This window comes from Anguilla anguilla, chromosome 3 (assembly GCF_013347855.1).
Source record: "Anguilla anguilla isolate fAngAng1 chromosome 3, fAngAng1.pri, whole genome shotgun sequence".
In the NCBI taxonomy this organism is placed as follows: Eukaryota; Metazoa; Chordata; class Actinopteri; order Anguilliformes; family Anguillidae; genus Anguilla; species Anguilla anguilla.
Genome location: NC_049203.1, coordinates 58,994,427 through 59,014,688, shown reverse-complemented (window position 1 = coordinate 59,014,688; position 20,262 = coordinate 58,994,427). Strand labels below are relative to the sequence as shown.

The 20,262-nt window shown below is 39.6% G+C and overlaps 3 protein-coding genes and 1 long non-coding RNA gene across 5 annotated transcripts; 2 read left to right on the top strand and 2 right to left on the bottom strand.

The window, feature by feature from the left end:
* The first annotated feature begins 275 nt into the window (after positions 1-275).
* pfdn6 (prefoldin subunit 6) lies at positions 276-2,607 on the top strand. The gene is made up of 4 exons (XM_035411503.1): positions 276-485; positions 880-950; positions 1,716-1,840; positions 2,273-2,607. Exons 1-4 carry the CDS (start codon positions 422-424, stop codon positions 2,391-2,393), a joined length of 381 nt encoding a protein of 126 aa, XP_035267394.1. The 5' UTR covers positions 276-421; the 3' UTR covers positions 2,394-2,607.
* A 3,893-nt stretch (positions 2,608-6,500) lies between these two features.
* Positions 6,501-10,159, top strand: LOC118224079. Its single transcript, XR_004764563.1, has 4 exons — positions 6,501-6,798; positions 8,807-9,351; positions 9,548-9,638; positions 10,079-10,159. It is a non-coding gene; the product is annotated as an uncharacterized LOC118224079 (long non-coding RNA).
* On the bottom strand, positions 8,798-10,080 carry LOC118224078 (transcription factor HES-7.1-like). The gene is made up of 3 exons (XM_035411261.1): positions 9,924-10,080; positions 9,527-9,622; positions 8,798-9,293 (listed from the first exon to the last, which is right to left on the bottom strand). Exons 1-3 carry the CDS (start codon positions 9,969-9,971, stop codon positions 8,802-8,804), a joined length of 636 nt encoding a protein of 211 aa, XP_035267152.1. The 5' UTR covers positions 9,972-10,080; the 3' UTR covers positions 8,798-8,801.
* A 4,770-nt stretch (positions 10,160-14,929) lies between the features above and the next one.
* her5 (hairy-related 5) lies at positions 14,930-18,670 on the bottom strand. Of its 2 annotated transcripts, none has more exons than XM_035411176.1 (3): positions 16,889-18,670; positions 16,432-16,527; positions 14,930-16,276 (listed from the first exon to the last, which is right to left on the bottom strand). In XM_035411176.1, exons 1-3 carry the CDS (start codon positions 16,934-16,936, stop codon positions 15,713-15,715), a joined length of 708 nt encoding a protein of 235 aa, XP_035267067.1. In that variant the 5' UTR covers positions 16,937-18,670; the 3' UTR covers positions 14,930-15,712. The 2 variants fall into 2 exon arrangements, with proteins under 2 accessions (XP_035267067.1, XP_035267068.1); XM_035411177.1 differs by having other exon boundaries at positions 18,383-18,670.
* Between the last annotated feature and the right edge of the window lie 1,592 nt (positions 18,671-20,262).

Below are 20,262 nucleotides of genomic sequence, written 5' to 3'. Positions count from 1 at the left end.
AAAATAGTTTAATTTGATCTTTTGAATTTGATATGCACAAATTGATCCTGTTTTTCCATTTATGTTTGATGATATTCCAAATGTCAGAAATCAAGTTTATGTTCAGGTGTTTCCAAAAATAAAATTATGGTATCATTTTCATTCACACTGATCAACAAAATCATTGTCTTGTTAATCATCCTTTATCTTGTACTTGTAAATAACAGCTAGGATATCTAACCCATTGATTCGGGCAGAATCCGGACAGTTTTTGGTGGTGAGCGCAGCAAATGACATCATGTCCGGGGCGATATGTTCACGTTTCCTGTAGAGTAAGGCAAGGCTTTTACTGTCAGTTCACGTTTGTTAAAGGAAACGGTGTAGCTTTGCAGCTTGTCTCTCATTTTACCCTTATTAGGGTTCAGATCTAATCAGCGACATAATGGCAGAAGCAATTCAGAAGAAATTGAAGTCAGAACTGGAAAAATATCAGGAGATGCAAAAAGGTATCCGATGAGGAAATCGGATAATGAGCAAATAAGCAAGCCAAGTTAGCAAGCTAGCTAGAACAGCCAAGTGTGGTGGGGGTAGCTAGCTAGCTTGTAAAGATGTCCAGTGATTGACGACAAACTAGCCAGGGGGCGTCCGGCCGTTAGTTACTGTAGATACCTAACCAGGTACCTTGCTAAATTGCCTCATGATACCCCTCTTGAAGGGTTACCGTTAGTAACCCAGTCCTTTATTCGTCAAGTGAGAGAATTAGCTTACCAAGTAGCTTGTGATGTGTATTGTGATTACCTAGCCAACAAGTCCACTAATTGTAGCAAACTAATATTACTCGTACGTCGATGCTTATTTGGTGCTGTTATGAAATTCTGAAACTTGCTTTATTCCTTACAGATGTCAGTAAAAGCATGTCAGCCAGACATAAACTTGAGACTCAGTTGACAGAGAACAACATTGTCAAAGAGGTAGGTGCTCAATACTATTGTGTGAAATTGTGTTTGAGTTTTTTTTTAGTTTTTTTTTTTTTTAAGTGATGGACTTGTGTGGTTTCAGATGTGGCGTCTTAATGGGGAGGGGCTGGCTTCTATTATCAGTGGATGGCTGGTTGGCACCAGTTACTGCACTGGTGCATACTTCAGAATCTTGTACAAGAAGGTTCATGTCAGATATGATAGTGCCATCCATAGGATATTTCATAAACCAGTCTTAGATTAGAAGTCTGTATTTCATCTGCTGTTTGACCCCCCAATAGTATTGTGCTTCTCCACCATAGCTCCCCAGTGCTGAAACAAACTCCCTGTTCTTCTGCAAACCACACTGCCCATCTTCTGCCGAAGCCTGTACCTGGACTAACTATCACAACTCTGCAGGGCATTTCCAATCTAGGATCACTTATCACTTGTACCCTTCTACCTTATTCCTGTAGCAATTTCATGTTACACATATACCTCCATCCAACACTTATATTGCACTTATATGGTTATCTTGTTGTTGTAGCTCGTTGTTGTGCCTCTTAGATTGACTTAACATTACTTGACCTAGCCTATGCTTACTATGTGAACTGGATCTACTGTGTTCATGACTATGAATAACTGTTGTATAATGAGTGTTGTACCTTATCGGACCTGTGTTTTGTAGCTGTTCCAATGACCTCCGGTATGCATTTATTGTAAGTCGCTTTGGATAAAAGTGTCTGCCAAATATGTGATGTAATCTAATGTCATGTACAGGAGCTGGATCTGCTGGACAGTGAGAACACAGTTTACAAGCTCATTGGACCAGTGCTGGTGAAACAAGATCTGGATGAAGCCAAAGCAACAGTTAGCAAGAGGCTGGAATACATTAATGGCGAAATGTGAGTTTTAGGAGAGTATGGGGTGATAGAGTTATGGTGGAAAATAGAATTCTAGTCATGTTTGCAAATTAAACAGCTGGTGAACACAAAGCCTGTACTATTGTCTCATTAGTGATTGTCTCTGTGGTGATTTGCATTGGTACAGTGAAGCGGCCATGGCAAAAAAAAGTTTTTTTTAAAGTTAATACATTTGTAATACTTTTATTTGTTCATTCTAATGCCTGTATTTGTTAATTGCTATGTGAACAAACTATGCGCTCTGCTGGACTGCAGTTCAGCCACAGCTTTGACTCACCCTGGATGACATGTGATTACAGACATACTGCACACAATGCCATTTTTCATTTGCCGGTTAGACCAAAGGTTTGGTCCATTTTGACCAATGTAGCTGTGTCTGTTGCTCATGATTTGCTCCCCCTCTGTCCTCTGCAGCCAGCGCTATGAGACGCTACTGAAAGAGATGGAGCGTAAGTTGGATCAGCACCGCGAGGTGCTTTCCAGCCTCCAGCAGGAGTACCAGCGAGCCCAGGGCCGTCCTGTTGGGAAAGTCTGATGGATGGACAGATGGACACAGACTTTGACAGAAAAGAACAGTCCCCATATTGAAACAGTTCTGCTGCCCCATTAAAACACATGGACTGACTGACTGACTTGCATAAGCCTACTCACCCACCGTCCTGCACAGCAGTACAGGATATCTACGCCTGATTTTTTTTTGTTGTTGCCCTTGTCGTTATCAATAAAGTTGTTTCATTATTTACATGTAAGTGAATTCTTTTGTTTTTCTGTTAGAATAAATGTCTTCATTGGTCACACATTCAGAGGGATCTATTTTTACCCATTCAGCATATAAGAAATTGAATGTTTTGTCACAACTCATTATTTCACATTATGTAGTTTGTCCAAAATCGATGCTAGTTTGAATACAGTGAATAATTACAATGTCCACATTTTTGTCTCAAGTCTGATTCAAAGAAGTGAAATAAAGCCAATTGTTCCAAAAAATCTATCAAATAAAAGAAAAGTTGGGACAACGTAATAGTGCAAAAACAATGATATTGATTTATTGGACCTAGAACGCACAAGGCTAATAACTAGCTGTGGAAGAAGAAGGCTACTGCTGTCAATACGCTGGCTACGTCTCAAGAAACAAGCCCTCTTGCTCAGGCATCATTTTCAGTTTTAAGTCTGAAAAAATCTTTAGAAAAAAAACAGCCATGTTATTTTGTGGATAAAAATGTTTTCAACAGAGGGAAATTACTGATTTGTTTCGTGATGCTTTGTATTGTCCTTTGTATTTTCATTTATTTAAACGGTTACACTCCTGTGAAATGACTAAATGTTTTCCACAAAGACTTCAATATTCACATTTCTGCAAATTGTTTTTTTCTTTTTTGCAAATGATTTGGAGATTGAGCTGCATATTTACTCTGGAATATGAGCAGTAAGTTAAATTTGAAATATTCAAAATAATTTTAAAAAGCCTTCCCTCTTCCCACATTAGCTAGTTTCTAGTGATTTGTCATGAGTTTCTATCTGGAATGTTGCCAGGTGAAGTAAATTTTCAATGCATACTCTGCAGCATTCCAGCTAGCTCTGAAACATCCAATGAAGGAACTTGAACAAAGGGAACTGTTGGTCCGGTTACAAAAAATGGTAATATGCGATATGTTAAGTTATTCAACTTCATGACAGTAGAGGGCACTGTTGTTAAAGGGGTGTGTTTGAATCTAAATTATTTGATAAAGTTATTACTCAAAAACCAAACCTTGGTCCTGGGTGTGCAGTCGGAAGTCCACAGACAGGTCCGTGTCAGCATCCAATTTCTCCTGTTTATAAATGTAATTTGACGAGAATGTGGCTACTTAAATTCCCTTAATCTGTTTTTTTTTGTTCTATGGTTGACTACGTCATAATTGAAACTTCTGAGTGAGAGCACAAAGGAGAGAAACAGCAGGCTGAAACTACCATACCTATAATAATGTCCTGAGGAAGTGGAGAACCGTGTGGCCATCTAAACAGCACTTCATGGTCACTGTTCCTGAAATAATATTGAACTGATGCAACAGTTTTTATTGCTTACCATGTGGGATGTAGTAGCACAATCATTGTGGTAATATGTTAAGGTAAATACATTTTGCCATAATGTTGCACCTAATCACACAACTTCCCAAAAGGGAATATTGCACACTTGTGTTAGCATTTAGACCATAGCCATTGAACGGTGAATAGATTTTATATTTTTCAAAGACATATACAATGTATAATAGCTCTTCATAGCTTGCTTGTTTACCTGCATTAAAACTTAAGCAAGGAAAAGCTCTGAGCAGGGAACCAAAGGAAAAAAGGCAACGTGAAGGGCTTATTATGCTGTCTTGCTCTGTCGTGATTAATCCCACAAGGTTGAACCATAGATACAGCTATTTGTATGTATGGCAGATGCTCTCATTACTTCTTAATTGAAAACAATGAGGCACACACAACAGTAGTGATTTATGAGTTTGAAATAGAGAAAGCACAACCCCTATCTTTAAATGAATAGCTCACAACCTGTCCCTGTTTATTATCCTCAATTAACAAGCAAACAATTAAAGGAATAATTCACCCTGCAAATTGTTTTATGTTTACTATTTGCTGAGGATAATACAAACACTCAGAGCAACGATGCATGTAATGCTCTGCTTGGTAAGATAGCACTCTAAAAGGTTAGACAATTACTCCTTAATGACATACTTGGGAAGAACTCTGCTCTTGCTTAAAGAAAAGGTATAAGCACATTGGCAATTTGGTGTTCATACTTTCTGCACAGGTCCAGCCACTGGCATAAACATGCTGTGTAATTATTTAGAGCCACAACTATCACTGGGTCACATAATTCAAGTTTTAAATAATAATAATTGTTTTTTTTTTTTGGGGGGGGGGGGGGGGGGGGGGCAAAATTTAAGATAGTAAATTTAAGTGTGGTGCTAGTCCTTGTCAATCAAACCAGACGGTGGGTCAATACCATGTTCCAATAAAGTTTAAGGATTATTGTGAACAGTGGTGTCAGCCATTACTGTGTTCACCATGTCTCAAGCCACCATAGTTTGTTGCAGTATTTGAAATATTAAACATTTGCTGGAAATCACAATGCCAAAAGAATTATTTTAAAACATAATGTCAAATACATTTTATGACTTAAAAAACAACCCAAGCTATATATCAAGACATTTACATTACAATGGACTGGATTACAAAATGTAGGCGCTTTGGATATACAAACATCCATAAAAATGCAGATCATGTCTACAGCAAAGGCATCAGACTCAGACAACTAAATAATATAATTTATTGCATAACGAAATTACTGTAAAGTATTTTTTTTCTTGGGGGGTGGGGGGGGGGTTTATTAGGTTCTGATGTTTTTAAGTCTTGATACACCATGAATTCACTCAAACGTGGCAACCTCCGTCCTCGCCTTTTTTCCGCTTAAATTTGTAAAAGGGGTGTACGAAAACATCTGCCCTAATTAAGGGGGCAGAGAAAGGGCCCACGAGGCCAGATGCAGAGCAGAAGAATTCCTTTAACCGCGCGCAGTTAGTAGTGCGGTCAGTCAATTCAGGCTCGTCGCCGCCCCCTCAAAGCGCGCACCCCCTGGTGTTCCCACCTCTATCCATTCATATTGCAATGAAAAGTCGATCGAGCACAGCGGACATCGCTTTGTGTGGCTTTGTGTGTAATTAATGCCCAGCGTAGAAAAACATTCCCCCTTCATTTCCCCCCTGCCGAGGATTAAACCAGCATGAATAATGAGCATAAAAAGGCCGCGCATGCTTAAGAGAACAGCGTCGTATTGTAGCCTAAGTACATCGCAAAGTTTCACCCCCACCACTTGCACCAACGAGCCAATAAATGGATTATGTTAGGTTCTCTCTCATGTTTAAATCACTTTAGTCGTTTCGAAAAGCATGCATGTTTTTCAAGGGCAATTGCAGTGATCTTACATGGGAACTGCTCTGAATATAACAAGCAAATGTAATATGGACATGTTAACAATGTTCTTTAAAAAGATTATTATTGTTCTTACTGACAGTTCCTCCTCTCTTGATGCTATCTCTTAATTAGAACGGCTCTAATATGTTATGGGCCTTGCAATAATTTTCGCTTGCATCTGCATGTGAGATTTTATATCTACTGAAATAAGTCATGTTTCAATAGGACCGAGTTCTTCTTAAGTTCATAGTGCTGGGTAGGCCTACTTACAACTTCTAAACCTTCAATGTGCAGTCTTAACATCTAAAAGACAAAAAAAATGTGAAGACTTATTATTATACTTTGTGCAAGTTTACGCATATTCTTCTCATTCCTCATAATAAACAAGGCCTCACGCGTGGGCATTGACACTAATTCTGCCAAGTCTTCACAGAAGACCAGAATTTCAGTGGTGCACGTGCATCTATGGAACTGTGACCATCCGTAGTCCCACGTTTGGTCAATAATGTCAGTACCGTTTGAGAACAATACATTTCCATGCACACAGAAAATGTCCTTAATACGCTACTCTGGATATTGTTGTTTCAATAGACAGTAACGTTTAATTAATGTCTCCGTGCAATCATCGGAACTTTTGTAGACAAACAATAATATTTTCAGCTGTTCTTAACACGACCAAATAGGCATTTGTCCCTATCATTTGAACAATATCACTCTCGCGGTGTTGTCACCCGTTGCGTGTGCAATCAACTCAGAGTGCGTAATAGGCACGAGCCTTTTCTAAACAGCGGCAGTGTCTTTATGTCGAATCATTTAAAGCACATACCGCCATGCGACAAACGAAGAACAGAGGTGAAATATCTCACATGGGTGTCGCTCGTGTGCCATATGTGGCTGTGGACGACACACGTGCCCTTGACTCACCTTCCACAGCAGAAGGCGCCGAGTGAAAACGGAACCACTGGGACTGTGCTGTTTGAACCAAGGTAATGCAATTTGCATTGAGGAGTGATTCTTAATTCTACACATACTGATACATTAATTATTTAGCTATAACAAGCAATTATCGTTTCCCAGTGTGACTGGCCTTGGAAAGTTGGGTTGTGCTCTCCTTTAACCATAAAACAATACGAGACAAACATTAGGCAAACATTTGGTGTAAGACGTGGCAAACGTAAATTGTACTTTTTATTGGTCTACGTGTTTCAAGTGTCACCACGGCATTCAACCTCACAGTGAGTATCATACGTGGGAATCCTTCGTTGATGTTTTCTACGTTCAAATGTTTCATGTTCCATGCGTAACAATTTTGGGGAAATATAGGCCTACCGATCCGTTCTTAGACCTAGTTTAATCTGGCTGAAAGGCCTACTAGTCAATCGAATGGATAAACTGAAAATGGATAGCATCATGCCAAAGAAGTACTCTTTTATTTATTTTTTTATTTTTCATTCTAACGTGGGCTTAAATTGCAAAACGGTTTCGGTCTGCGCGTGAACCAAGTTTAATTCGAGTCTAGTTTCGGTCAGTACACGAGTTGCCCTTCATCGACAAGTTACATCTGATGGTGTCACTACAAAGAGCTGGAATAGGCTAATGGTGCTTGGTGTGACACGGAATTTGGCTGACACCCTCCATCTTATGGTCAGTTAAAGTATAATCATTCCCACGAATAAGTGTCAGCTTGAGGTGTTCAAAAAGTGCCAGACTGGAATTCCAGTGTGAAAGGAAACAGGAGTGATGGACCTATAGGGCATCTCTCAACTGATTAACGGTTAACACAACCAAACAAATGGAAGAAGGAAATAGCCTTTTCTGAATGAAAACAGCTCCATGTCCAATGTTCACTTCTTTAATTAAAAATTAAAAATAAATAAAATGATAATATTACACAATGTGCATCATTTGAAATTCTATGTGGCCTACTTGATAAACGGTGGAATTGAATTAAATATTAAGATGGTGTTAGGCTCTACTTATTAGATGAAGATACTGTATTTAGGCATATATATCTATATAATAATATACACATAGTAATAATTGGGAACTGATCATTTTTAGTGAAGTAGTAGTAGTTACTGTAGTAGTGTTACATAAAGGCCAGCATGAGAGATCAGGTTATTTTATTCCCAGTATTGAAGTCGAAAGAAGGCTAAATGAGAACACCTCTCTGTGTAATTTACAAAATACATGATCATAGATTATACACAGAGAATTTTTGTCCTCCAAGCAGGAATGTATTAAGACACTCCTTTGTGAGGGTCTAACTCTTTCAGGGTTGGCCATTCATTCTGACAAAATAGTTTTATGTACAAACTGTTCACTGTCTAAAGTACAAAATACTTAATTTTATTATACACAAAACATTCATTGGGGTTTGTGCCTTTAAGTGTGCGTGTGTCCATGTATGCAGTTGGGTGGGTGTTCACTGAATTAAGTAAGAAATGGTGTGTGTGTGTGTGTGTGTGTGTGTGTGTGTGTGAATAGAGTGGGCCTAATCAAAGCGAGCAGTAAACAATTTGAATAAATTATATGAAAGAATGCATGATGTTTTATTTAACATAATCAAATAATTTCACTAAATACAGATCATATATGTAATCATATGGCTGATATGTTTTTAATTTTGTATTCCAAAATATACAGATACAGTATCTTCTTGTCTCTTATGCGTCAAGAAGAGATATACAATACAGATAATATTTAACATATTTGCATACATGGGAAGAAATGTCAATTGTATTTACTCAGGGTATAATTTACAATGTTCATTATTTACATTTCAATCTTGTGACTGGTGCACTAAACCTCAAAACAATTTACTAAAACTATAGCATTTCATATTATTACAGTTACACAAGAAAATAACATTATATATAAATGTATGTTTTATTTACATATTTACATATCTGTCTATTTACATGTGAGTATATTACATTCAGCATAATACAGTGTCCCATATATAAGAGGAGGCCTCTCCCTGTTTGTTTCAAGACCAGGGTCTCCACATCGCCTGGCTGTGTGTGCCGGATGGCGAACAGAGGGTTGTAGGGGTATTTCTGCGGTGGCGCTGGGCACTGTTTGGGTCCGTATGTGCCAGCGGAGCTCTTTGGTGTGGGAAGTGATGACTCCTGACGGCCGCGCAGGGCTGCTGCCTGCACTTCCAGCCTTGCTGCCGCGCTCGGACAGGCGGCTCCTCCGACTGTGTCCCGGGAGGGCAAGCGGAGGGTCGCGTCGTGGCGTCGCGGGCGGAGGGTCGCGGCCGACGAAAGGACAGCGTGTCCGTCAAAGCTCTCCCTACCTCCCGTCCCTCGCCCTCAACTTTCAGGAACTGTGCGGCTTGCTTCAGACAGGCCTCAAAGCCGTCCTGAAAGTGCCGTCGTTCCGACCCTTCGCGTGGAACCGTGTTCTCGGTATTCCGCAGGAGAAGGACTGTGTGCTCCAGGATCTCAGCCTTCTCCACTCGTCCACTGGCAAGACACTATAAAAGAGGTGCCGAAGCGATTGGTACATTGTTACTGAACTGGGACAGGTGAGAGGTAATGTTCCTTTATTCTACATTTAGGGTGAGAGATGTAAAGAGAAAGCGGGTAAGGTAGGCACTGAGAGAGATTTAAAGGGTGGGTGAGGTAGGCACTGAGAGAGATTTAATTGGTGGGTGAGGTAGGGCACTGATAGATACAGAGAGCGAGTGGGAGCGGGGGAGTCACTCACCGGTTCATGCTGTCCCCTCAGCAACAGGGCCCTCAGACTCTCCAGACTGCGGTTCATTCTCTCTCTCCGATGTCTCTCCACCTCTGACTTTAGGAGCTGTCAAAATAACATGGTGAGAGGAAAATTAGGAGTCAAAATCAGTAATGACAATTCACTTAATGCCACTATTATTATTTGCCCTTTATAATTTTATTTGAAATGTGTCAACATCAAACAACACAGAGATGCAATTTGACCTTAATTTCCACACTGCACTACATCAAAATGCTTGTATTTTGACTTATATCTATAAAACTCATAATTAAATGATCCCCTTTGGAAATAATTCTTTACTAAATCTTACACATACATGAAGTTCCAGTTCATATAATGGATCGCATGGGCCCTAGATTCATACCTTGCTCTTCTTTAAGTCTTTGATTTGGGTTGATTTGAGTAGCTTCATCTTCTTATACACCAGTCGTCCCTTTTCTTGTGGATATGATGAATTAGATATTGAAGCAGGCTGTGATCATCTGCTTTTCCAGTAAACCATACCCTTTTCTGCAACAGGCACGAAGAACAAACGAAGGATAACTGTCGGTATGCCTTTTAAACTAACCATGGTGAATACCAGCGTCTTTCACTCCGCCTATTTTACCAGGAAACTCCACCCCTCAGATGACGTTGAGTTTGGCCCCTAATTGGACGGCAGAGAGCTTGCTTTGTATAACAGGCTCCCTTGGATTGTAGGCGATCCTATCGAAATGAATGGAAAGTTCCTGAAAGAGGACATTCGAAAGGCATTTCTAACTGGCTTCATGTGTGTGAGAAAGTATATTTAATAATGTTATTCGCCCAAAATAAAAAATCCCGAATAATTCACATTTTTGCTGGATTGTTCATTTTGATGACTGAAATTTTGTGACCCAATTAAGATGTGAAAACCAATCAAGGCTTGGACCCCTGCCCCAAACAAACAATCGGCGAGCTTAACTTTGCAGTACATTTAATACTGCATTACCCCTAATTAAATAACTTGCTGTGGATGCACAGTATTGTGCATCTACCCCTTCAGCATTTGTTGTCAAACCGAAATGCAGTATTCCTTTGCCACGCGTTCGCACAGTGTATTGTCTTTAGGTTTGAAATGCAAATGTTTTTTTTCAAAGGCACGAGGCGGCTGTGATGAATTTCACAGTAAAACTTTTGGCGCAAGTAGAGTGGTATGCAAATACATTTTAACACCTCATGAGCTACAACTGCGATGCAGTTGTCTGATCAGTGCGCGCGTGTGCATACAAAGATCACCTAGCCTACTGATGCTGTTATTCTTAACTAGCATGACTGTTCACTGTCCCTTTGTGTTTATTCCTGAATATTTTTGTCATGACGCGCTATAAATATGTAATTTTAAGGTTTGTGTTGGTTTACTTACGCCAGTCGATGTGAAAGCCTATTGATCCGTGAATGGACGTAAATCTACATAAATGCAGTCCATTTACCATTTACCAAATCTTGATACAACCTAATAGAAAAATCTAAATAGAATTAGTTCGCAATCTACGTAGCATTCATTGTGTTTCCATATTCTCTGCAATATGGCAACGTAAATGTGTGAGCGTGAGATTAGAACTTTGCCCTCGGTCCCTGCGCACTTTCTCACGAGAAGGTGAGCTGACCATTTTTGTTACCTGTGAGAATTAACTCTTCTTTAGTTCAAGCTGTTGGGTTTCTCTCTTTAACCAATTCACAGATGCATGTGGTCGTGGGAAAGCTTTCGTTACGACCCGGTCATCCAATGTGTTCAAAGACACACGGTATATAGATATTGAAACGTTACATATTTAGCGCGTCAATGATTGAACTGTAACGGATAGGCTATGCCGTGATTTAACTGTGGTGTAAATAAAATTGTCGGCATTTATAAAATTGTGCAATGAAGTTATGTTTAGGTAATACACATAGCCAAATATTAACTGAAAGATACACCAGCTGTACTGTTTGTTTGAGAAATTCAGCAAGTAGAAGGCCTACAGCTGGTGAATCTTTCAGTTAATAGCAGACAATTGTCTATGCTTTACCACTGGACATGGTACTTAACTTTCTGTCCAATGGACAGTGTGATAGATTGTATAATGATATACAAGGCGAAAGGGTGAAAATGTGTTATTAATGAGATGGATCATGCATTCATATTTCTCTCACTTTAGGGCACCACATGTAGTTGGACAATTGGCTGCTCAGCTTGGCTGCTCAGCTGCTTCTTGGCCAGCTCCGGGTTGTTTCTTCATTATTTCATGCACAACAAAGCTAATGAAAAAGTGTTGATTTTAGGTGTGGCGTTATATTTGGAGTCTGGTACTGTTATCTGGTGACCAAAGCAGTGTCAATATTGGTAAAACAAGCCATAATGAGGCTGAAAAATGATAAATTAATCAGGGATTCATGGCCAAAAAGTGGAATGATCTTGATGGGCCAAGTCAATCACGTGACCTGAATCTAGCTGAACATGCAATTAACTTTCTGAAGACAGAAGGCAACGTACCACTGTCCAAGTACATATGCACTGTGTATATAATGAATGCGTAGTGGTTGATTTCCTGACCATCCCTATCGTTTTTCTTTTCTTTGTGGATTTCCTTTTGAGATAATGTTATGGGTAGGCTATAGGTGCACATCAGTATTTACGATAATTGTTTGTTTGGTTTGTACAGTAGATAACAGTTGGGCACCATTCACCCTGAAGTGAAGACCAGTGGGATGTAGTCCGCACAAGGCAGCTTTTGCTGGAAAATAACATCTGACTTGAATGCCTTCAACAGCCTGGGGCTATTTTCTCTGTATCCCATTATTATCCCGGTCTGTTTCACAGTGAAATGTAATTTATAGGTATAGCTGTGTAAGATAGGTCAGCTGCCTAGTGGTATGTATTTTTGTTACAATACCAACGGTGGTTGTTAGCTTAACTTTACACTTAAAGATCATAAATGGGCCTTTTGTGCCTTCTTGTTGATGTATCACTTTTGTATTCCTGAGACTAACACTGATGCTCTTCACCTCTTTAAGTTGCGTCTGCTAAGTGATCACAATGCAGTGTAGTTTACTTGACTGTTTAGTATTAACTTTTTTAATTTGACGTATCTGGAAGAGTTAAAGTGTTGGTGCATTTCATGTGTAGCTATACACTAGTGTAATGTTAACAAAGCCAAGAGCAATGAAGTCTTTCACTCAGCCTGACTGTCTGCAAGAAATCAGGGGAGAAATCATTCAGTCATGCTACTCAATCTACTCATGCCTGTATCATACATCTGCATGCACATCGTGGACAGTTGGAAGCACAATGCAATATTCTATAATTAATTTTTATGATTTTCTCTTTAACTTTGGTTCTAACATCAGACATGGCATATTAAACCAGGTGTAATGCAGCACGATGCCACCTTTCTCCAAGAATGCCTGTGGCAAGTTTGAACCCATAATGCTTGTTTGAGACATGTGTTAATATTTTATGAGAAGCTAATAATTCATGCAGCTGCAGGTGTGTTTTTGTTATACTCCTTAGTAAGAAAAAGCGTACTCATAAATATAAATAGAAGAAGTGCTGTTTATTTTTTGGTCATGCCCCTGATTTGTTAGAATGTATATTTCAATTGAAATGTAAGACTTTTGCAACTGAAGGAATGTTTTTTCTTTGTGTTTCAACTGCACGAATAGGCTACCATTCCTTGAATAAACATTTTTATTATTTTCCTCTGAATTCACTATGTACTTTACCATAAAGAAAAGCAACGTTTATCCAAACTGGTTTAAGACCCCGAGTCATTATGCCCCTTGGACACTTTTAAGTAAACATCCGCCGAGAAGATAAAAAAGAAGTCTCCATCACTTAATCCACTTATTGCAAAAACGGGTAGGCCTAATAGTATTTGAGGGATTGATTCCAATAATACCGCTCAGCCACGCCACTCCCGTTATTGGAGAGAAAGGGGTTCCTCTCAAATGATTTCGTAATCTGATTTCGATTTAATCCCTTTGTTTTTGGTTTAACACAGACCGCCAAGCATCGTAAATCTGCACATAAAAGCGCGTCCTGTTCAGAACTCACCACAGTGGCACTAAACCCCGTCCTTTGAAGCAAAATGGTATTGCTATGGACACGAGTGTTTCTTAGAGGAATGCAGATAATACAACTCGATGAAGTGCTTAATTAAAGTTTAGTAAGGCATATCAAACTGTTGTACAAATCTCGAAAAGACGACACCGTTGCTTATGAAGTAAACTATGCTCACATCCTAGCAGAGAAATAACTGGCGACAAACCCGTTCTAACGCGTGTGCGACCAAGCGCCAAACCCGTCCTAACCCGTGTGCGCGCCAACGTTTATATCCCTGAAACGAAATATTACGTATCTGTACACACTTTTTCCTCGTTCATTCCTGTGGTCGGCCTGAAAGTGGCCTTCTGCATCCAGAATAGACGATCCAGCAGTAGCCTGGATTCGCCAAGTCCATTATAAGTAAATTACATAACTGACGTTTGTTTTTAAGAGCTGTCTGTTTATAGGAAAAAATCCCTTGTGCTGTTCCTTATGAACACCAGATGGGAAGCTTTTAAAAACTGATGTTAAATCAATGTGCTTTAGAAGTCACATCCTTTTCTTTGTAATTGAATGTGGGAACCAAATCATTTTGCAGTTGTGCTTAATCTCCCCCACCCCCACCCCACTTGGTGTAAGCAATTAATTAACTGTGCTTACTACCTGCATGTGACAAAAGATTGTTGTTGATCAGTGGACAAGTCATCAGTCTCACACGGGCATCACAATGTGCAATCACTGTCCTTCCATCCAAAGCATGCACCCATTTAATTGTAACAGCCCTTGTGGAAATTCAAATTGGGAACATTGGCCTTGAATGGATGTATAGTTAAATGCTGGACATTAGTACTCATGGACAGTGGGGGCTCTTGAACAGAGTAGTCTGTTCAAGAAATCGAAGAGATCACCATTTTACTGAAAGAAGAGACATGCCTAAGGGGGCTTTTGAATAGATTTAGCTAGACAACCATAACACAGGGAAATTCATAAGGATGAAGACGACAACAAAATCCAGTTATAAATTTGTTTATTTCTCCTACCGCATTTGGACAAGCAGTTGCTCATTTTTAACGTAAAAAATACAAACCAATGCTTTCGTGATTGCCCATTTAATATAAAAGGGAGTGATTTCTTGTTGAAGAATCTACAGGAAAAAAACTAATTAGAAGTAATTCAATCAGGAGAGATTGCAAAGGTTTTTGAGTTTAATACCTAAATCCTTCCAAGTCCAAAATTGCGTTTTACTTTGAATTAAAAAAAAAAAACCTTCATACTTGATCCAAGCAGTTATATATGGATAAAGCTCTTCTTACAAAATGCTAATAATCTACGATATCAAATTCATCTAAAATGTGAAAATATACTGCTTGAGCAATAGGAATTTTGTTTCTCGATAACATTTCTGATTAAAACTCCATGGAACTATTTGATTTGAAACAAACTTTTCATAAAATAGAAAACACTTATAACAGTACCTTAACCATCAACTTAATGGCATACTGTATGAAACAAAATAACAAAGACCTTCAAAATAGTTCATTGTCATTTTCACTTGAGTAAAAACAGAAAAAATAGATGGGAAAATAATTATACAAAAATGTATACAAAAATATATATATAACAACAATACTGCAAGTACTGTTCTTATTTCCCCCTTGGTAGTGACAAAGCCTATTTTAGGTCAAATAACAAATCAAAAATTATATAAAAAAGCAAACAGAAGCAAATGTTTATCTGTTTTAAAATTATCTCATTAAATTGTTAGCCTTGTTCTGTAACAGGAACATTGTAATAGTATATATACACCAATGTAATCTCAACACAATCATCAGTACAGAAAAATACATATATACATATGCTGTATATTTACACATATTACAGTCTTTCAGAGCCTGAACAGTCTGATTCCTGGATAGCAATGTACTCTTTGTATGTCCCTCTGTTCTACTAACATAACACCACATCAGCAAAAGCCATTTGAACCGATTGGCTGGGTTGACCAAATAACGGTCTGCCCTGCAGTAATGGGTGATGAGTGAGAATCCAGTTTCCTAGCAGCTGTCCAGGTAGCTGAAAGAGATCTTCTCTGTACAAATATGAGGCTGTCTCTACTGTGGCCAGGGCCTCCACACTGTGTCACTGAGAACAGCAGATGATTTTGAGGATGGCACCCCACTGCTGCTGTTGCTGAGCACATGAGAGATAGTGGGACAGACTCTCGCCTGGGGAAGCCTCTTCATACCTAAGGAAGAACAAGGAGAGGCCAGTTGCCCATATGGGAGAATTTTCCGTGGGGGCATGTGAAGACCAGGCTTGGACTCCAAGTCTTGGGTGATGGGCAATTGGGTTTCCACTGCTAATGGTGGATATGGAGGGGAATGCACATGATACAGTGGGGATTTTGCCTGTGGGCACTCCTCGCTGCTGTCCTCCAGCTCATGACTCTTAGCTGCGATGAAGTGGCCAACCCTTAACAGACATGTCCTCATGCCCCTGTGGTAGCTGTGGTGATGCTTGCTGGGTGACTTCATCTCCCCGTCCTCCCCTCCAGGTCTGTCTCTCTTTCCTCCGAATGTTGGCCAAGCCTCGTGTCCTCCCTCCTGCTCTGCCTTCAGGAAGTCAACCACACTCTCCAAAATTTCAGCCTTCTCCACTTTGGGGTTCCGTAGTTTCTGCAGGAATAGAGTGATGAAGCAAACAGATTTCAAAAATTAGGAATGGGTCAGGGACACAGGCGAAAAAATAATGATGAAAGATGAAACATGACCGTTTTCCTCAGCAAGTGTGTATGGTATATGATAATGGTGGTTTTTTAGTAAAAACCAACCTCATTGTGTGTATTCTCTAACAGTAACAGACGCAGAGTCTCCAGGCTGTTATTGATGCGGTCTCTTCTCCGCTTCTCCATCAGGGGCTTGGGGACCTGCGAGAGTAGGGACAGAAAGGCACCAGTCATCCTTTGAAGTGCCTGCTGCAAAGCTATTGCTGGAGCAACATCAGCAGATTCAACCACGAAGGATTACATGTTGCAATTTAGAATTTGCTGGTGAATTTATATAGTTTTCCCTGTTCTTTTGAGTAACCTATTCCACAATATTTCTTGGTTGAAAATACAAAGCCAATACAATGCATTCAGACCTTACTAACACATTTTACGTTTTACAGTGCGATTTTAAATAGCTACTAAAGAGCATAAACGAATTTAATGTTGCATACATATACGTACATATTAAACGTAGCAGCTAAAATTTAAAAAAATGAAAGTAACAGAATCTCATTCTTACCCTTCTTACATCTTTCTGGTCTGGGAGCTCGGCAGTTAGAGTTTTCATGACGAAGTTTTACGATAGCGGCAGCCCGACAACGAATACTACGATTTCCGATGCCTATTTACAACCAGTTAAGCTCAGGTAAGTGAACTACACTTCTTGTAGTTTGAGACCACGCCCCATTTCCCTCCCATTGGTGGCGACTGAATTCAGCATTTTCTTCGTTATATTATAATGAGGGTATCGCCCACCGTGACGTGCATTGGCGAAAGAAGCTCAGCTCAGCTAATTTAAGAATGGCAAGTAATGTATATTACTGCATGTATATGAATATATGAATCAATCATCATCATAGTTCTTACAAGTAATTCGTTACACCTCGGCATAGACTTATCAACAGAAACAGAAAATTGTTGTTTGGTTGGTGCTTTGGATAAACACCAAGACCCAAACAAAGAAGAGGGCCTGTTCATAAGAATAACGGATTGTGTCAGTTAGCCTACACTTCTCCAACTCGTAGTCCAGCAAAATCATTTTTGAACCGGGAAATGTCATGAAGCAAAGTTATATTAACATTGGGTTAAGTAAATTCGTTTAAATTGAGTTTGTCAGAGGTTTCATTTTGCCATCAATCTATAACCAAACTCTAGTTTGAGTACATAAGGTGATCATGTCGATATTTGGTCACGCAAGAAAAGGATGTGGTGTCCTCAATACACTGTAGCCAATTATCGGTCGTGAGTAACCAAATGTGCTCAGGAGGAAATGTTTTTTGTTGGATGAGTATTGTAAAAACATCCCAGAACTGAGAGAGAGCGAGACGCAACGACCACACTTTGAAGACTATCGGCCACTTTGCAGTCTTTACTTTTTCCTGAGTGCAAGCCTAATGCCCCGTCAAGACACCCCACTGGGGCCTTAAGCTATTCTCACAACAGGGCCTCCATTCATTTCTAAGCGACCTGTAATCACCGAAATACGAACTGAAATGGGGGTGAGGTGCTGGCCTGTTAAGGTGTAGGGGCCCTGGTGTTGTTATTATTTTTACACGGCGCTGTTAGTGTAGCCTACATACACCAGTTGAATAGGCTACTACTAGCATAAAATTGAGATTCTCGAACAATAGGCTATTCGTAAATTGAAAAATTTGTTGTTAATGATTGTTTTATTTGTTTATTTAGGCTACTTGAACGCTATGCTTTGATAAACAGTCCCTCACTGACTAACTTTTATATCTTGTAAAATAACCTGCAGCGCTGGCCCCACAACAACTTTCACCATCAACCGCTGACGCCACAGTTCCTCTCGCCTCTAAGTACTTTATCGTAGGTGTTACTTGAGAGAGGCAAGATGATACGCGAGCCATTATGCTAATTTGACTTGTCGGTAAAGAAAAACAGCAGTAGGCGCAGAAAAGAAGGGCCTGAATGCAATCCTTTACCATGTGTTATCAACCTTTCAAATTGCCGAACAAGTAATGCTCATAGTTAAACGTAAAATGTGGCCTACCTATGGGTAATCTATCTCCGTAATGTCGTGGAAATTCTCTTACGCGGAGGTATAAGGATAGGCATAGGCCTACTAGGCTACTCTTAATGCGAATTCTCTGAGCGCCCAATTATGAGATAATCAGCGCAGCAAATTTCAGTGGAGAAAATACGTCAGTTTGTCTGTTACAACTATCGATATATAATTTGACACCATTAAAAGTATCTTCATCATAGCTAACGACAAGCTTTATTCGCTTGTTATTATTTTCTATACCGGAGTTTCGATAACAGTTTGCTAACACGAGAGTCTCGTTACGGTGTCCACCTACTCCGCAATCCCCTCACTTTGAATGGGATATGCGAAGATAACACGGGAATGATCGGATCACTGACGCCCTGTTGGGATTAGCTGGAATTAGGGAGTAGGCCTGCTGACGGTTCCAGTTAACAAAAAAAGAGAGAATTGTGTTTATTGTAATTTTGTATTGGCATTGATCCGTGTACAAAGAAAACAAAAATTATGTATAAAATGTGTTTTTTTGCGAGTCTTTTAGTGTTTCTGCGCAATTACGAGCTCATTGATTGCACTAATGATGATGTTCTTACATTTTTAATGTTGCAATGCAGGATTTCGAGGGGGTTATTCAATCAAAGTACCCTATACCAAGCAGTTTTTCTTAGCTTTTAGGTAAGCTATGAAAGGGCTCGTTTGGCCTGATCCTTGGGATTTCTTCTTCTTTTTTTTAAATTAGGGGAAATATTGCAATTGTCTAAATTAAAGCAGTATGATGTTTAAATTGTTCCCGGGCCGTGTGTATCTCACATAGTTACCAAGATCGCGCACCGTTTTTCAAAACGATACAAAGTTTTTGCGGTGTGCAATCTCAATAATTTGGATTGTTGATTAGCAATATTTTCTCATTTCATGATTGTGATATTCAAAGTTTGGGTATGACAATGAACATACGAAACCCCCCATAAAGGGTCTGTGTTTACATAATATCGTTGTTTGTTATGTTTACGCATACAGTGTAGGCCTGCCAAATATAACAGGCATTAAGTCAGCTTGCTTACAAATATGCCAATCACATTGCTAAGCAGCTCACGTGAATCATCGTATTACAGCAGTTTCAAGGTGCTAATCTCTAGGCTAGGCCTACCTGCTCAGGTGAAAAATATATTTTCGAGGCTTCAAATTAATATTCACTAAAAGTAATAAACACCCCAAGCAGTAGGCCTACCTATATTACACAATACATTTTGCTCAAAAGGGTATTTGGTATACTACATTTACTTTCATTGCGTTGTAGGGATAGCATGTTGTTGAAGTGTGGGTGTTCGTGGAGAAGAGATTCGATCTTGTGCAGTGCACCTGCGTCGGGCCGGAGAATAAAAGCCAGTCTGACTTTACTCAAACGCCTCAGAATTGCCCCGCCCAGTAAATAACCCGCAATAGAAGGCGCATCGCGCTTGCCTGCGCCACTGAAGGAATGCAATTAGTGACATCTGGCCTTTCAGGCCATATCACCGGCCTTGTCCATTTGAGAGCAGTCCTTCTAATAGCGACTCTTCAGGCGCGTCTGTACAGCGAACAATAGAAACAAAACGTAGAGTGAAGGATTTCAGAATGTGAGGTCCAGTGGTACGTGAGGTGGAAAATTGCTCAGCTCACGCGTACATTTTATTAGCTGTTTTTCTCGTAGATTTGTTAACGATTTTCAATTTCATATAAATAAGCAATAGCCTATATAATACCTTATACTTATTGAAGCCTTGATTTGTAACTGTATAACGCCACCATGTGCTTTGATTGGGCTAGTGCTTTTAAGGTTTGTCTTTATGCTGTCTTTATGTGGCAGTGTGAATACCAAGTTGTGCTATTTACTATGCTAAACACTT

What these genes read in the sequence shown, in the direction of transcription:
- pfdn6 (XM_035411503.1), top strand. Translation starts at nt 422, where the DNA reads ATGGCAGAAGCAATTCAGAAGAAATTGAAGTCAGAACTGGAAAAATAT. An exon ending in ATATCAGGAGATGCAAAAAG is followed by an intron (nt 486 to 879) that starts GTATCCGATGAG and finishes TATTCCTTACAG; the next exon opens with ATGTCAGTAAAAGCATGTCA. An exon ending in GAATACATTAATGGCGAAAT is followed by an intron (nt 1,841 to 2,272) that starts GTGAGTTTTAGG and finishes TGTCCTCTGCAG; the next exon opens with CCAGCGCTATGAGACGCTAC.
- LOC118224078 (XM_035411261.1), bottom strand. Translation starts at nt 9,971, where the DNA reads ATGAAGCTACTCAAATCAACCCAAATCAAAGACTTAAAGAAGAGCAAG. An exon ending in AAGACTTAAAGAAGAGCAAG is followed by an intron (nt 9,623 to 9,923) that starts GTATGAATCTAG and finishes TTATTTTGACAG; the next exon opens with CTCCTAAAGTCAGAGGTGGA. An exon ending in TGAGGGGACAGCATGAACCG is followed by an intron (nt 9,294 to 9,526) that starts GTGAGTGACTCC and finishes CCTCTTTTATAG; the next exon opens with TGTCTTGCCAGTGGACGAGT.
- her5 (XM_035411176.1), bottom strand. Translation starts at nt 16,936, where the DNA reads ATGAAAACTCTAACTGCCGAGCTCCCAGACCAGAAAGATGTAAGAAGG. An exon ending in ACCAGAAAGATGTAAGAAGG is followed by an intron (nt 16,528 to 16,888) that starts GTAAGAATGAGA and finishes CTACTCTCGCAG; the next exon opens with GTCCCCAAGCCCCTGATGGA. An exon ending in TAGAGAATACACACAATGAG is followed by an intron (nt 16,277 to 16,431) that starts GTTGGTTTTTAC and finishes CTATTCCTGCAG; the next exon opens with AAACTACGGAACCCCAAAGT.